Source organism: Mus musculus, chromosome 7 (assembly GCF_000001635.26).
Source record: "Mus musculus strain C57BL/6J chromosome 7, GRCm38.p6 C57BL/6J".
In the NCBI taxonomy this organism is placed as follows: domain Eukaryota; kingdom Metazoa; phylum Chordata; class Mammalia; order Rodentia; family Muridae; genus Mus; species Mus musculus.
This window is the reverse complement of record NC_000073.6, coordinates 28,880,585-28,894,432: the sequence shown is the minus strand read 5'-3', so window position 1 is coordinate 28,894,432 and position 13,848 is coordinate 28,880,585. Positions and strand designations below refer to the sequence as shown.

Here is a 13,848-nt window from a genome sequence, read left to right as displayed (position 1 = left end):
AAGTGGGTAAGACACAGTGGCTCAGAGTCCTGTTTATGCCCCTAGAACTTCATCACTGCTGAGGAACTGCGGAGAGAGCTGCCCCCCGACCAGGCCGAGTACTGCATCGCCCGCATGGCACCCTACCAGGGGCCTGATGCTGCTCCTGGCGCCCTTGACTACAAGTCCTTCTCCACAGCCCTCTATGGGGAGAGCGACCTGTGAGGCCCTTGGCCACCCTGAACAGAGACTCCCTTGGCCTCCCGGAGGGGCTGAGGAGCCCTGCCCCCACCCTGACTCTGTATCTATGCAAAGAGCTCTTTGTGGTCCTTCTAGGGGGTCAGGCAGGGAGGGGCTAGGCAGGCCTCTCTTTCTCAGTCTTGTAGGGGAGGGAGGCTTGGCAATCAGCATTTCTGGTCTGCTAAATATATACGCTGTGCTGTGGGTTCTTAGCCGATTGGAGGGGACAACGGACTCCTGTGCCCCAGAGATACCTTCCTATCCCAGGTCCCCTCTGCCCCTGAGGCCCCTTCAAAGCCTCTCACATCTAGGCCAAAGCCCCATGTGCCTTGTCCAGGAACCGCCTGCCCTAAGAAGTCCAGCAGAGGGCACCCAGCTCCCCTGGACCAGATTCCAGTGGCTCCTCCCAGGAGCAGAGGACCTGCCATAGCCCTTCTCTGCCTCAGGAGTGGCTGCGGGGCAATCAGCCCCAGCCCACCTGGCCTCTGAGTCTCAGATTTTCTAAGGACCAAAACCAACAAAACACAAAGAATGGAACAGAAACAAACAAAAAAATCATTTAAAAAAAAAAAAAGGAAAAAAAAAACTTAAAAAAAAAAAGAAAACTTTAAAAACTTAAGACCTTCCAGAGAATTACTATTTACTTTATTAACTTACGGATTTATTATATAAATATATATCCATCTAGCTGCATATCTCTGCCACCTCTCTCACTCTCATAATGAAGACATAGCTGATTCAATGCCCTCCCCAGTCCCTCCTGATTTTCCCCTCGTGGCGGTGGGCAGAGGTCTCTGGGGACCTTCTGAGGTGGAGGCAGGCTGCTGGCCTGCCTGCCTGGTCGTTAATGGGTTTCTCTCCACTCGCCCCCTTGAGTTTATTCTGATTGATTTTTATTTTCTTGGTTTCTGGATAAACCACCCTCTGGGGATGGGAGAATAAAACATGTAATATTTTTAAGAAGGACTCTGGTGTCATCTTCTCCCTGCATCTCTGTTCATGCCCCAAGGAGCTGGCAGTGCCCACCAGCCCAGTGCCTGTGTGGGGGTTGTGCCCCTCTCTAAGCAGGGACTGACATGAAGAGGCTTCAAAAGGAAGGGTGGCAGTTCTGTTTGGGATGGCTCCAGCTCGTAATCCCAGCACTTGTGAGGCCGGCCAGGGTTACATAGCCACCACCTTTGTGACAGTGAGTCGGGCAGCAGGGTGACCTCCCTCAGCTTCAAACCTATGAGAAGGTAGCCACCTCCGACCACTGAAGAGAAAAGAAAGATACCCTTGAGGCAGAGGCCCTGGGATGGTGCTAGAGCCACACTGTCCCTCGGGCCAGCTCACCTGTTTGTGGGTCAGGCAGACGACCCCCTCGCCGCCATCCAGGTGTTGGCAGCAGTGGCCTGTGTGGGAGAGGCCAGGGTGAGTACGCAGCACCAGCCCTGATGCACACCCCACCACACCCTACCCTGCCTGCCAGGAGTACTCACGGAAGATGCAGGTGAGCCGGGCTGCACAGCACACGAAGCGCTCGAAGTCCACACGGAGCCGGCTGTCCCGGTAGCGGCTAGTGAGGGACTGGGTCAGCTGGTTGTTGAGGTGGAAGCCTACGAGGAGGCCGCCTTGTTTATTGTGTTTACAGTATCCACGTGTGGTGCTGCTTATTTTAGTGTTGGGGGTGGGCACACGTACATGGGGAGCGTCTTCCTCAGTCCTTTCTCTACTGAGGCCGAGGCTCACCGAGATCACTTGCCCTTCACGTGGGTGCTGGGGATCTGAACTCTGGCCCTCACACTGGAGTTGCAAGTAAAAGTTCCTTACCTACGCAGCATTCCTGTGTGCTGTTTGAAAGAAGCTGTCCTCTAACTCCTACATAGCCAAGGACTGTCACCAGCTCCTGAGGCCCCTGCCCCTCCTCGGGTGCCAAGAGTTCAGCCTGTGGTTTATGTGGTACTCGATCTAGAACTCAGGGCCTCCAGCACGCTTGAGGAGCACTCTCCAACTGATGTGGGCCTTTTGTGGCTGTTTTGGAGTGTTGGGGGTGGAACCCCGGGGCCCTTGCATAGGCCAAGCAAATGCTCTCTCCGTTGAGCTACAACCCCAGCCCTCTGGGAAGTTAGTGTGACACTTAAGTTGCTTAGGCTGCTTCTCAAGGTGCCAACAGGTGCAGCTTTGTGATTGCGCCTTCAGAGGTTGACGGACTATCTCCCCGACTGGGTACCACTGTGTGACTCTTCCTCTGAGGCCGCACCTAAAGTCTAGACATTGGCTCTGTCACATCTGCTGTAGAATCACAATGCAATGGATTTCTAGAAGCCCTAAGGCCCAAGGACTTGTCCCTCCCAGCTTCCATGAGCCCCATACAGTCTCAAAGATAACTGTACAAGTTTGTATTGTACCTTTGTGTGCTCATTCAACAGATGCTGCCCCTCCCACCCCCACGAACACCAGGCACACCATGCCCAGAGCTAGGTGGCCTGAGGCAGGTCGGTGTCCCTCTGATGTCCATGTACCCTGAGTATTGGTCTATGCTGGCCCAGGGCTGAAGGGAAACCTGGCTAGATGGCAGTAGTTCCTGACCCAGGAGCCCTCTGTCAACCTCTTAGAATTGCTGAAGATTCCCAGGCAAACATTATTATCAGACTCCTATCCAAAACAACCAGGCACTCTGGGATGAATGGATGGATGATCGAGTAAGTTCCCGACCTCCCCTCTGTCCTGTGTCCACTGCTTTAGTTCAGCACCCTGGCCCCCACCTTGGACTCTGCCTTGGGATCTTGTCTTCCATGTTCTTGGCCACTATTCTAGGTCTCATACTTGTAGTCTCTCATCTCTCACTAGCCTACGTGCCGCCCCCTGCCTGCCTGCCCCGGCTCCTACTTAGTGGTCACAGATGAACCCATGGAGGCATGGAGCTGACGGTCTTCTGAAATCACGATAATCCCACCCTAACATACATTTCTCCATGGCTTAGGATGGGATTTTCATCCTCTGTTGTATAACTCCGTAGCCTCATAAGGTGCTTTAGGGTATCTGGGGTGTTCTGTGGCATCTTGTGGGCTCCTTGCCATACTACACATTAGCCATGCCACAGATAAGCAGTCAGAGCCTCCAGGGAAGGAAATGGGCTCTGGCACTTGTGGACAGCCTATTAGGGATGGCCACAGCTGAGGGATGCAGACAAGAATTTGAGGATGGGTTGCTGTCCCTACAGCATCCCAGGTCCTCAGCCACACCTGCAGCAGTCAGTGCCAGCCTCAGTTCACAGGAGTTCATTGTCCCAGAGGCATCTTCATCAAACTTGTCAAATGTGGCCTGGAAGGTGGAGAGGCAGGTGGGAGTCAGTATCACAAGTCCAGCCCCAGAGTGATGCTCTTGCACCTTGAAGTAGCTAAGAGACGGCCTCAGCTCTGGTGGCTTCTGGGTGGGCACCACTCTACACCTGTGAGAAGGAGACAAGCTCCCAGGCTGTTGGGGACAAGTTCAAATCCATCTACCCACGAAGGTTAGGGAAGAGTCAGTAGCAGGGAGTTATCACTATGATCAGTTCTGGGACCCTTGAGCTCCTCCCCTTGAAGGAGTACCCATTAGTAGCTAAGCAGAGGCTCCTCGAAGGGGAGGTGACAGGCCTGTGGTTGGTCACCTGGCAAGGAAGAAGCTGAGCTGGGACCTGGAATTCCAACAGGAACCAGAGGCAGCTCTAGATCACTACATTTGGTGCCCTCAGAGGGCCACTATGGGGTGACAGGGACTTTATATCCTCGTTGGCAGTGCCCCCTTTGTCCATCCACACAATATCAGTGTCTAGAAGGAGGCAGCTGCTCTCAACCCTCACCTACCTGCCATGACATGAGATGGCCCCAGAGCTCCTGGAAGTGGTGTAGGGACAGTCTTTGCCCACGCTGCAAGTGAGGACACCTGGTTACAATCAATGTCCCCTAAAAGGCAAGGAAAAGCCCAGCATCCCTGTCCCTCCTCTCCATATACTACCCCACGTACCCCAAAACACTGCACAAGCTGTTCGCAGGTCCTAAGCCCAATCTCTCCAGGGGTCCTGGTGTTGGCCCTCGCTGCAAAAAAATCCAGCACCCCTTGCATGTAGGCCAACACTGCAAGAGCACTGCAGACTAACTCCCTGCAGTGGGCATATCATAGAAGCAGGTGCTGAGAGTTCATGCCTGAAGAACCAACCAAGCTGGGGTTCTACATTTCTGCCCCCACCTCTTAGAGGAAGTGGGGCGTGGCTGCGAGTGATCATGGCCCTCACATAACCTTGTAGGAAGTCCTGTTCCTGTGCCTGGCGCCCTAGCTTCATCACACATAGAGCCTGTATAGCTATGGTGCTTCAGTTGCAAGGACCCCCACCTCAACCTCCAGCCAAACTCACCAGGTTCCAGAGCAATGCTTATTAAGGTCTGCAGCTGAAGCGCGTTGAGTTCCTCCTCCTAATCAGGAAAGAACCACTCAAAACATCCAGCCAACAATCCACTCTGGGCCAGGCCCTGTGCTCCATAGGACTGACGGCATGGCTGTGGCTGCCTTCCTAGGGTCCAGCTAGAGGAGGCAGGCCTGTCCTCAGAGTGGTCAGGACAGTGGTGGGAGACACACTGTGGGGGCCCACCGTGGGCAAGTGACAGAGGAAGGCACTTGGGAAAGATGTTTTGAGTCTGGCAGGGGATGGGAACCTTCAGAGGAAGGAGGTGCAGACCCAGCAAAGGCCTTGAGACAATTTGAGCATTCCCAGAATAAAGAAAAGATACCCCAAACCCCAGCAAAGTGACTCAGGTTTAACCCCAGCATGGGTAACCCGAAGGAGGCCAGTCTGGGCTACAGAATACATAGCTGTTCCTGGATATCCTGATCTACAGTGTTTGATTTGGTTTAGGGTTTGTTTTGTTTTATAAGACATCTAAGGAGAGAGGGGAGCTCGTTGTCATTTGGCTGGGCATCCCCAGTCCCCGACTCTTACCTCTCCAGCCAGCTCCAAAAATAGCTGTGCCAACTCCAGCTCCAGGGGCTTGTAGGGGGCCTGTGGGGAGGAGGAGTTCAGTTCCTTCCCAAAGCCCTGCCCGCCCTCTAGAGTCTTGTCCCCACCTACAACAGTCCTCACCTGGAGGGCGTCCAGGTCTGCGCTGATCACGTCATCGATCTCCCTGCAAGTTACAGAAAAAGGGGAGGCGTTCGGGCGGAGGTCTCAGCAGAGGAAGTGGATATAGTCAAAGGCAGTGTGGGTTTTGGGGAGAAGGGAATCCCTGGGTAGGGCAGGGCTGAAGATGCAGGGACAGGGATTTGTGATTCCTGGGCGGGGCTTGGTGCCAGGGGCGGGGCCTATGATTCTAGATTGAGGTTCCTGGGCCGGGGTCGGGATGCCCCTGGTAAGGCTTATGGAGGGTACACTGGCTCACACTGCGGTGTGGCTGCGCTCCGAGAAGATGCGCAGAGTGAAGTCGGCTTCATCGCCTACGCGCGAGGCGCTGGGTACCACCAGGTAGTGGCCAGGCGGCAGGCGACAGCGACGGCTCACGTCGCGGCGGGCGCAGAAAACCGAGCGGTCGGCGCGCAGCAGTCCCGGCAAGAGCGCGCGGCTGCGCGGGGAGTCCCAGAGGTCCAGCAGCTGCGGGCAGGGGGGCATGACCACCACCCACCCGAGCTCCCCACCCAACCCTCTGATAGCCTCCACCGCGCCATTTCCCACACACACCCAGACTGTCTGGCCAGGCCCTCCCGTGTTCCCAGGCTTCCTGCCCTGGTCCATCAAGCCCTAGGGTAATTCTGGAGCCGCATCTGATACCCACCTCCTCCGGAATCTGCAGGAAGAAAACACCAAGGGAATGAAGGTTGGAGAGCTCGCAGATTTCCTTCCTCCCCTTCCACACCTCTCACACCCCTCCTTCTTTCTGAACCCTTAATATTTCCTCATCTTTGACCTAGGTCCTCTCTGACCCCTCCCCCAACCCTTTCCTTTCCACCTGTGCCCACATCCCTTCTCTGGCCCTTTGGTCCCCTCCTGCTCTCGGACCCTCAACGTTTTTCTCTTCCTGTTCCTGAATCCCTTTCTCCAATGATATCTGCAGTGGCACTCCTCTTTGAACCCACAGTACACTTCTGCCCATAACGGTGCCCTTGTGACCCTCTGCCCCTCCAGACCCTCAACTTGACCTTGGCCTCACCTGGAACACGTGGAAGCCCACAGTGAGGTAAGTGAGGCCCTTGGCCCTCAGACACCGGCGGTTGCGCTGGATGAGTGACAACAGGACCGTGCACTTGGGGACTCGGCCTCCTCTCGCCGGGCCCCGGGCCCCTGCCGCTCCCCAGCCTCCCCAGGGTCCCTCTTCATCATCGTCATCCTCTTCCTCATCAGGCTCCAGCAGTGTCAGCCGGAACTGGGGGTTGGTCCAGAAGTTTTCTGACAGAAAAGAAGGAGGTGGAGTTCCCATCCTGCCACAAGCCTCACCCAAGTTTGCTTCTCAGGGGTCCCCAAGGCCTCACCAGCGCTGGGCTGACTCCCACCGGAGTTGAAGCCTCGCACCCAGCGGCCCTGGAAGATGTGGATATGCCAGCCGCCGCCAGCAGGGCTGGGGCCCAACACCTCAGGACTCAGTGAACAAATCTGCACTGTGTTGAAGTGCGTGAGAAAGTCTTGAAGCTCCATCCTGGAAAGCACCAGCCGTGAAAAGTACCCAGCCACTCCAGAGCCCGGCTTGAGGGGCCCCAGAAGTGCCCCCAGTTCCCTAAAGACTGCAGAATAACTTCCAATCTCCAGAAACCCCGAAGCCTTCAGGCCTTGGCAATGTCTCCAAGTCCTCACAAATACCTTATCTCGGGAAGGAGTCACAAACGCCTCTCAACATATTCAAATTAGCATTAGAAAACCCGCAAATAGGTCTGGGAAAATGGCCGAGCCAATAAAAGCCACTGCTGTCCAAGCCTGACAAGCTGAGAGTTTGACCTTAGCATCTCACAGTGGAAGGAGAGGACTGATCCTCTCACCACCAATGGAGAAATAGAAAAGTTTTAAATTATATATAGTTAAAGCCTCCCCAGATTCCCCCTAAATATGGTTCTATTCCAATTAAATCTCCCAAAATCACTGACTCTACATTCCTTTAGATCCCCTCATGCCTGTAATTCCATCCTTGCCTTTTGGAAAGCTGAGGTCAAAATATGGCCATGAGACAAGGACTAGCCTGGTCTATATAGTGAGTTTTAAGCTAACCTAATTTCAGTGTTCTCCCTCTGAAAACAATGCCCTTTATAGTCCTGATCTTACTGCTTCTGCTCTAACTTTGCAAAAAAATAGATTTAGATTCCCACATCACAGCTGATAGGGACCATTGCTCTGCAACATGACCCATCCATCCCATGAGTTTCTCTGTGTCCTTTCTGGCCCTGCGTTCTAAGGCTCCTGTCCCAGCGGACCTCCCACCGGTAGAGTGGGTCCCTAAGAACTCACCAGAACTCGCCATCCTCCTTTTTCACAAGCAGGGCATCTCGCCACTCAGAAGGGAGCATGTCCCAGCGTGGGCAGCTGAGGAGACCAATGTGAGAGGAAGACATGTGGAGCCACGCCCCTGACCACGCCCCCACCCACCCCAAGCCCATCCTACCTGTCACTCCAGGGCCCGGACCACTCCACGCGGCCCCAGGGGTTCCTCAGCCGCAGCAGCCGCACCTTGGTGAAGCCCAGAGACATCTGAAGACAAAGTCATCAGTGAGGGTGGTGTGAGGGGCATCGTTACAGAGGGTAGGGTTAGCCCAGTCCACCTATGGAGCGTCTCACCTTGTGCGTGCCTGTGACAGAATAAGCATGTCCCTTCACCAGCCCTTCATCTGTGCGGATCTCACCCCGATCACTCTGGAGGAGGCGAAGATTGTGAGCCTCGGGTGGGAGGTAGAAGCATCTCTCCCCAGCCCCCCAACCCATCCTCATGCTTCCAATCCCGGAGCTCTCAAAGCAGCATAAAATGCCAAGGGACTCAGAGAGAGTGCTGGGGAGAGCAATTGGAGTAACAGATAGGAGATGGGGGAAACCCGGACTCTGCACTACAGGCCTGGGATTCGAGCAACACAGAAGGCTGATGCGTGACATGTTCAAGGCCCGTGTAGGTAACTTAGACTTTGCCTCGAAATGAAAAGTAAAAATGGAGGTGGGGGGAGGGATGTAGCTTATATGTAGAACTCTGGCCTAGAATCTATCATTGAGGATCTGGGGGGAGAGGGGGAGTCAACCGCAGAAGGTAAGAAAGACACTGGATGCTAAGGCTCCCCTCCCACCTCATCCCTGACTAAGTTGGTCTAGTGGAGGTCCACATGGGAGCCCAGCTCTCACCAGGGCAGTAGCACCCACAAGGGACTCCTTGGCCAATGCGTGGCGAAGGGCAGCAAAGACACCTGGAGTGTTTTGTCTCAAGTAGAGGACCTCACCCACGCCTCCTGTAAAGTCCACAAAAGCCTCGTTCATGTGACCTCCTCGCATTACCTCGTAGGAGCCATGGAGCCTGTTGGAGCAGGTAGAAGTAGGTCTAAGGTACAGAACATCTTGGGCCTAGGAGCTCTATCAGAATAAGGGTCTCCAGGACCTATAACCCAATTGTGTGTATGTGTATGTAATTTCTATATGTATGTGTTTTGCCTGCATGTATGTCTGTGCACCACATGTCATGTGTGCAGTGTCCATGGAAGCCTCAGATCCCTGGTACTGAAGTTACACATAGTCGTGACTGGGAATAAAAGTCAGGTCTTCTGGAAGAGCAACCAGTGCTCTTAACACTGAGCCATCTCTACAGATTCCCCACCCCAGCCCCCAGCCCTCCCTCTTGTCTTTGAGACCAAGCTTTGACTGACCAAGAACTCACTCTGTAGACCACATTTGTCTCAGAGTCCCAGAGATCCACCTGCCTCTGCTCTCAGAGTACTAGAGACAAAGTTGTTCTATAAGTGCTCAGCTAATTGGGTGTTTGTGTTTTGTTTAGACATGGTATTGCTATGCATCTCAGTCTGCCCTCAAACTTGCAATCCTCCTGCCTCAGTACACTTAGTACTACTGTGATAATAGGAGTAGGCTCAATCCCTGAACTATTCAGAGATGAGGTGGGAGACTCATCTGACACATGCTAGGCCTCTCATCTCTAGGGTCCATGAAACTGTGCAGTCTGGAAGCCATGGAAGAGCTGCACCAGAATTCTCAACTCTCCCTCAACCTTTGAGACTCTGGGAGCCTGTGAAGGCGATGCCTATGAGGACTTGTCAGGCCTTCCAGCGCACGGTAGCCTAATCCTATGATAAAGGATGGGCTGTCGATGTCTCAAAGGACCATGAGAGATGGCGTGAGGTTAAAGGCCCTTGAGGGAATAAGATTTGGCAAATCCAGGTTCTGATAGATGATGGGATTTCAGGATCCTTGGGAAATATGAGTATCAGTGGGATTCTTAGAATGTTTGTGGAAAATGTCATTTCCACAAAAAAAAAAAAAAAAGAAAGAAAGAAAGAGAGAAGAGAAGAGAAGAGAAGAGAAGAGAAGAGAAGAGAAGAGAAGAGAAGAGAAGAGAAGAGAAGAGAAGAGAAGAGAAGAGAGGAAGGCCTTTAAGATTTGAAAATTCTGCTGGGTAGTGGTGTATGCCTTTAATCCCAGCACTCAGGAGGCAAAAGCAGGCAGATCTCTATGAGTCTGAGGTCAGCCTGCTCTACAGAGTGAGTTCCAGGACAGCCAAGTTACACAGTGAAATCCTGTCTTGAAGAACCATAAATAAACAAACAAACAAGCAAACAAACAAGATTAGAAGATTCACAGGCTGAACCTTATGCTTCAGTGGTAGAGCCTCTGCCTAGAATCCCCCAGTGAGGGGCTGGGGCGTGGCTCGGTGGTAGAGCCCCTGCCTAGAATCCCCCAGTGAGGGGCTGGGGGCGTGGCTCAGTGGTAGAGCCCCTGCCTAGAATCCCCCAGTGAGGGGCTGGGGGCGTGGCTCAGTGGTAGAGCCCCTGCCTAGAATCCCCTAGTGAGGGGCTTGGGGTGTGGCTCAGTGGTAGAGCCCCTGCCTAGACTCCCCCAGTGAGGGGCTGGGGGCGTGGCTCAGTGGTAGAGCCCCTGCCTAGAATCCCCTAGTGAGGGGCTGGGGGTGTGGCTCAGTGGTAGAGCCCCTGCCTAGACTCCCCCAGTGAGGGGCTGGGGGCGTGGCTCAGTGGTAGAGTCCCTGCCTAGAATCCCCCAGTGAGGGGCTGGGGGTGTGGCTCAGTGGTAGAGCCCCTGCCTAGAATCCCCAAGTGAGGAGCTGGGGGCGTGGCTCAGTGGTAGAGCCCCTGCCTAGAATCCCCCAGTGAGGAGCTGGGGGCGTGGCCCAGTGGTAGAGCCCCTGCCTAGAATCCTCCAGTGAGGAGCTGGGATGTGGCTCAGCATGCACAGATCGTGGGTTCCATCCCCAGCTCACACACACTCCCTTCCTAACTTTAGCCATGGGTTGTGGTGCATGCCTATATTCTATGCACACAAGGGCCCAGTGAAGGAGGATTATGAGTTTGAGGCCAACCTGGCCTACATAACAAGACAATAACTGAATGGATAAAGGTTGGGGATGTAGCTCAGTTGGTAGAGGGCTTACCAAGCATACATGAGACCCTGGGTTCAAACCCAGCACCGCATAAACCTGGGGTGGTAGCACACACCTGGAACCCCAGCACTTCTGAGATGGAGGCAAGACCCTCAGTTCAAGGTCTCATTTGGCTACATAGCTAATTCCTGGGCAAGCTAGGTTGTATGAGGTCTTTTCTCAATAAAATACCAAAAAATGAAGGTTCTTCCAGGAGAGTGCCATGATACTAGGGCTATGGCGGGCTATGACTGGGTTCAGGGTCCTAGGTTGGGTGTCTGGAGGACCCCCGATGTGATGTCAGTACTCCACGTGGCTTGGGCATGTTCTTGGGGCTGCAGCTGGGAGGGCTGGGGCTTTGGGAGGGGGCGGAGTCCTTACTTGGCATAGGCCTTTTCCAGCAGAGGGGCCCAGAACTCGTTCCTTTGTTCTGAGCGCACGAACATCAGCTTCCCCTCACGCACAGGCAGTTTGTCGTCTACCACCACATCCACCCAGCGGCCAAACTGCCATAGCTGGTGAAGAAAAACAAAACAAAACAAAACAAAACAAAACAAAACACAGGGCAGGAGCGGCTCAGCTTCCAGACCCTGCCTGATTCCTACCTCCAACCCCCGCTTTTGCCTTCTGCTTCCCAAGTTCTGGAATTCCAGTCCCCCTGCGCTGGGGTAGGGACATAATGGTAACTGTGAAGCCTATGTCATCATGCTACCACGGGGGAAATTGAGGCACAGAGCAAGGAACTGGACTCTACCTGAAAATGGAAGACCCCCGCGTAGCCATCTTGGAAACCTTGTCCAGGGGGGACCACCCGGTACAGGAGCCTGGGGTAGAGTGTGAGGGAGGCAGCAGCTGCAAGAAGCCAGCAGTTTCCTAGGAGGAGGAGGAAAGAGGCTCAGATTAGGTACGAGTGGACCAGAGACCAGCAGACTGAAGAAAGAAGCCATGGGGACAGGAGACAGAGGAGAGGAGCTGTTCAAGTCCTGGGTCTAGGGGCTCCAGACAGTCACAAGGGGGCTCACCCAAGCTTCCCTGGCACACATCTGTTCTGCTCATGTCTTCACAGATGAACTGGGGCTCAGCACAAAACTCCTGGAAGATTAAGGTTCCAGAGAAGCCAGGTAAGGGAAGGCTGGAACAATGGAGAAGTCAGAGGCCTGAGCCCTGACACCAGTACCCAGGTAGTGAGGGCCTCCAACCTTGGGAAAGTCTGTGGGTGGGAGTTTGCCTTCCTGGATCCCCTTGAATCCCGTGGCTGAGTCTGCTCTTATCCCCCACTCCCTTTTCCTAAGAACCAGGATTCTAGACCTCAGCCTGTCTCTCTTACACTCAAGGGTTCATGTCCTGGCCCTGATCCCTCAGGCTAAGACTCTGGCCCTCCTCCCTCAGACCCAAGAGTCCAGGCCCTGGTCCTCCTCCCTCAGACCCAGGCCCTGGCCCTCCTCCCTCAGACCCAAGAGTTCAGGCCCTGGTCCTCCTCCCTCAGACCCAAGAGTTCAGGCCCTGGTCCTCCTCCCTCAGACCCAAGAGTTCAGGCCCTGGTCCTCCTCCCTCAGACCCAGGCCCTGGCCCTCCTCCCTCAGATCCAAGAGTCCAGGACCTGGTCCTCCTCCCTCAGACCCAGGAGTCCTTGTCCTGGCCCTCCCCCATCAGACCCAGGTCCCAGCCCAGCCCCACTTTACATGGGGCCTCTTCCATTCCACCCCTTTGGCCTTCTCTGAGTCAGGTCCCAGCTTGTCATAGCCAAGGGCATCAGGGCCAGCAGGAAAGCAAGGGTCACGAAACAGGATCCCGGAATCCAGGCAAGCTCTTCGGATGGCTTCGTAGTTCTGGCCTTTAAAGAGCTGTGGGCCCCCAGCTCCAGTCCCGGCCCCGTCGTCCACCAGCTGGATGGTGACCTTCCTGTTGCCACTCGCCATTCGGACACTCTGGGCACACAGATGGACCCAAGCCCTTTAACCTCCTGAGTCATGGGGGGCGTGGCTCCTGCTCCATTTGTACCCTGTTGGGGGTCTTTAGGCATCGAGGAGCATTCTCCCTTGTTAATATTAATTGATGGTTTGGGGTGCGAAGGAGCAGGGACGCTTCTTCAGTGGTTTCCTCCCTGGGGCACGGAGCCCTCAGTTGTGGCGAGTTTAGCAGCTTAATGACCTGGAGCACACAAAAGGTGGGCAGGCCTAGGAGGACCAGCCGGGCTCTGGGAGTGCCGGGAAGGAGGTCAACGTGGGGGTGTGTTTCCGCGTGCTTCTTCCTGTTGCCATACCTCAGCCCAGCCCAGCCTCCCTGTCTCCTCAGCTGGGGACAGTGCTGAGGACTGAACCTCCCGATGTGGCAGGCAAGCATCCTCTGCACCTGCAGCTCCAAGGCCCTTCATCGACTGACTTTGAGACCTGGTCTCACTGAGTTTCCGAGGTTAGCCTCGGGCTCCCAGGCTCTCTTGCCTCAGGATCCCTGGTGTTAGATCTACTGGTGTGATTGTTGTTTTGTTTTGAAGGGTTTTGTCCTTTTGTTCGTTTGGTTTGGGATTTTGGAGACAGACTGGGTTTCTCTTGGGTAGCCCTGGCTGTCCTGGAACTCACTCCGTAGACCAGGCTGGCATGGAACTCAGATATAAACATATCCTTGGCTCTTTCCTTTTTTATATTTATAAAACACCACACCTGGTTTCCTCCCAGCTCCCTCTGCTAGCTCTCAGGAAGGTAGACCATGGCTAGGTCACCCAGGCAAGGCTGACTACAGAAAACAGGTTCTGCTCTGTGCTGTGAATGTGGTCACCTGTGCCTGGGATGCTGCGGCCCCTCTCCAAGCCGAGCAGGCTCCGTGAAGCAGGCGGAGGAGGATCTTTGGCAAGGCAGGCAGTCTTGCCTTTCAGTGCCTCTGGCCCCAGGGGAGCCTAGTCACTTTAATTTTGCTGAGACGTTGACAACTCAAGCTTTCAACATCTGCCATCCAACCCCGGCCCTCCAAGCACCATAGCCAACAACAGGGGCTGTCCGAGGCAGGAGAATCGGGAGTTCTACGGTAGTCTTAGCTTACAGCAAATATCGGGCAGCCTAAA

The 13,848-nt window shown here is 54.5% G+C and overlaps 2 protein-coding genes and 1 long non-coding RNA gene across 10 annotated transcripts in view; 2 read left to right on the top strand and 1 right to left on the bottom strand.

Moving 5' to 3' along the window:
• Positions 1-1,185, top strand: part of Actn4 (actinin alpha 4) — a 69,104-nt gene extending 67,919 nt beyond the window's left edge. For all 6 annotated transcript variants that reach the window (XM_006540255.4, XM_006540257.3, NM_001360549.1 and 3 more), the window contains one exon: positions 46-1,185. In XM_006540255.4, the coding sequence (XP_006540318.1) occupies positions 46-204 (159 nt within the window). In that variant the 3' untranslated portion in view covers positions 205-1,185. The remainder of the gene's footprint in view (positions 1-45) is intronic.
• On the bottom strand, positions 848-12,968 carry Capn12 (calpain 12). 3 transcript variants are annotated; one of them, NM_001110807.1, is made up of 21 exons: positions 12,473-12,777; positions 11,813-11,882; positions 11,545-11,663; positions 11,172-11,305; positions 8,537-8,705; positions 7,988-8,062; positions 7,815-7,900; positions 7,661-7,735; positions 6,697-6,860; positions 6,378-6,613; positions 6,003-6,014; positions 5,613-5,821; positions 5,318-5,360; positions 5,177-5,236; positions 4,595-4,652; positions 4,207-4,277; positions 4,047-4,109; positions 3,444-3,522; positions 1,698-1,814; positions 1,552-1,610; positions 848-1,471 (listed from the first exon to the last, which is right to left on the bottom strand). In NM_001110807.1, the coding sequence occupies exons 1-21, from the start codon at positions 12,707-12,709 to the stop codon at positions 1,445-1,447; spliced, it is 2,163 nt and encodes a 720-aa protein (NP_001104277.1). In that variant the 5' UTR covers positions 12,710-12,777; the 3' UTR covers positions 848-1,444. The 3 variants fall into 3 exon arrangements, 2 of the variants coding, with proteins under 2 accessions (NP_001104277.1, XP_006540316.1); XR_003946533.1 differs by lacking the exon at positions 4,207-4,277 and having other exon boundaries at positions 12,473-12,968; XM_006540253.4 differs by lacking the exons at positions 848-1,471; positions 1,552-1,610; positions 1,698-1,814; ... (3 more) ...; positions 4,595-4,652; positions 5,177-5,236 and having other exon boundaries at positions 5,613-5,792; positions 12,473-12,968.
• On the top strand, positions 5,481-7,570 carry Gm44700. The gene is made up of 2 exons (XR_003946619.1): positions 5,481-6,044; positions 6,282-7,570. It is a non-coding gene; the product is annotated as a predicted gene 44700 (long non-coding RNA).
• Positions 12,969-13,848: the final 880 nt, after the last annotated feature.

Coding starts and splice junctions, on each gene's coding strand:
- Capn12 (NM_001110807.1), bottom strand. CDS start 12,709: ATGGCGAGTGGCAACAGGAAGGTCACCATCCAGCTGGTGGACGACGGG. Junction 4,278..4,594: donor AAGCATTGCTCTGGAACCTG/GTGAGTTTGGCT, acceptor ATTTTTTTGCAG/CGAGGGCCAACACCAGGACC. Junction 3,523..4,046: donor GCCATCTCATGTCATGGCAG/GTAGGTGAGGGT, acceptor TCCACCTTCCAG/GCCACATTTGACAAGTTTGA.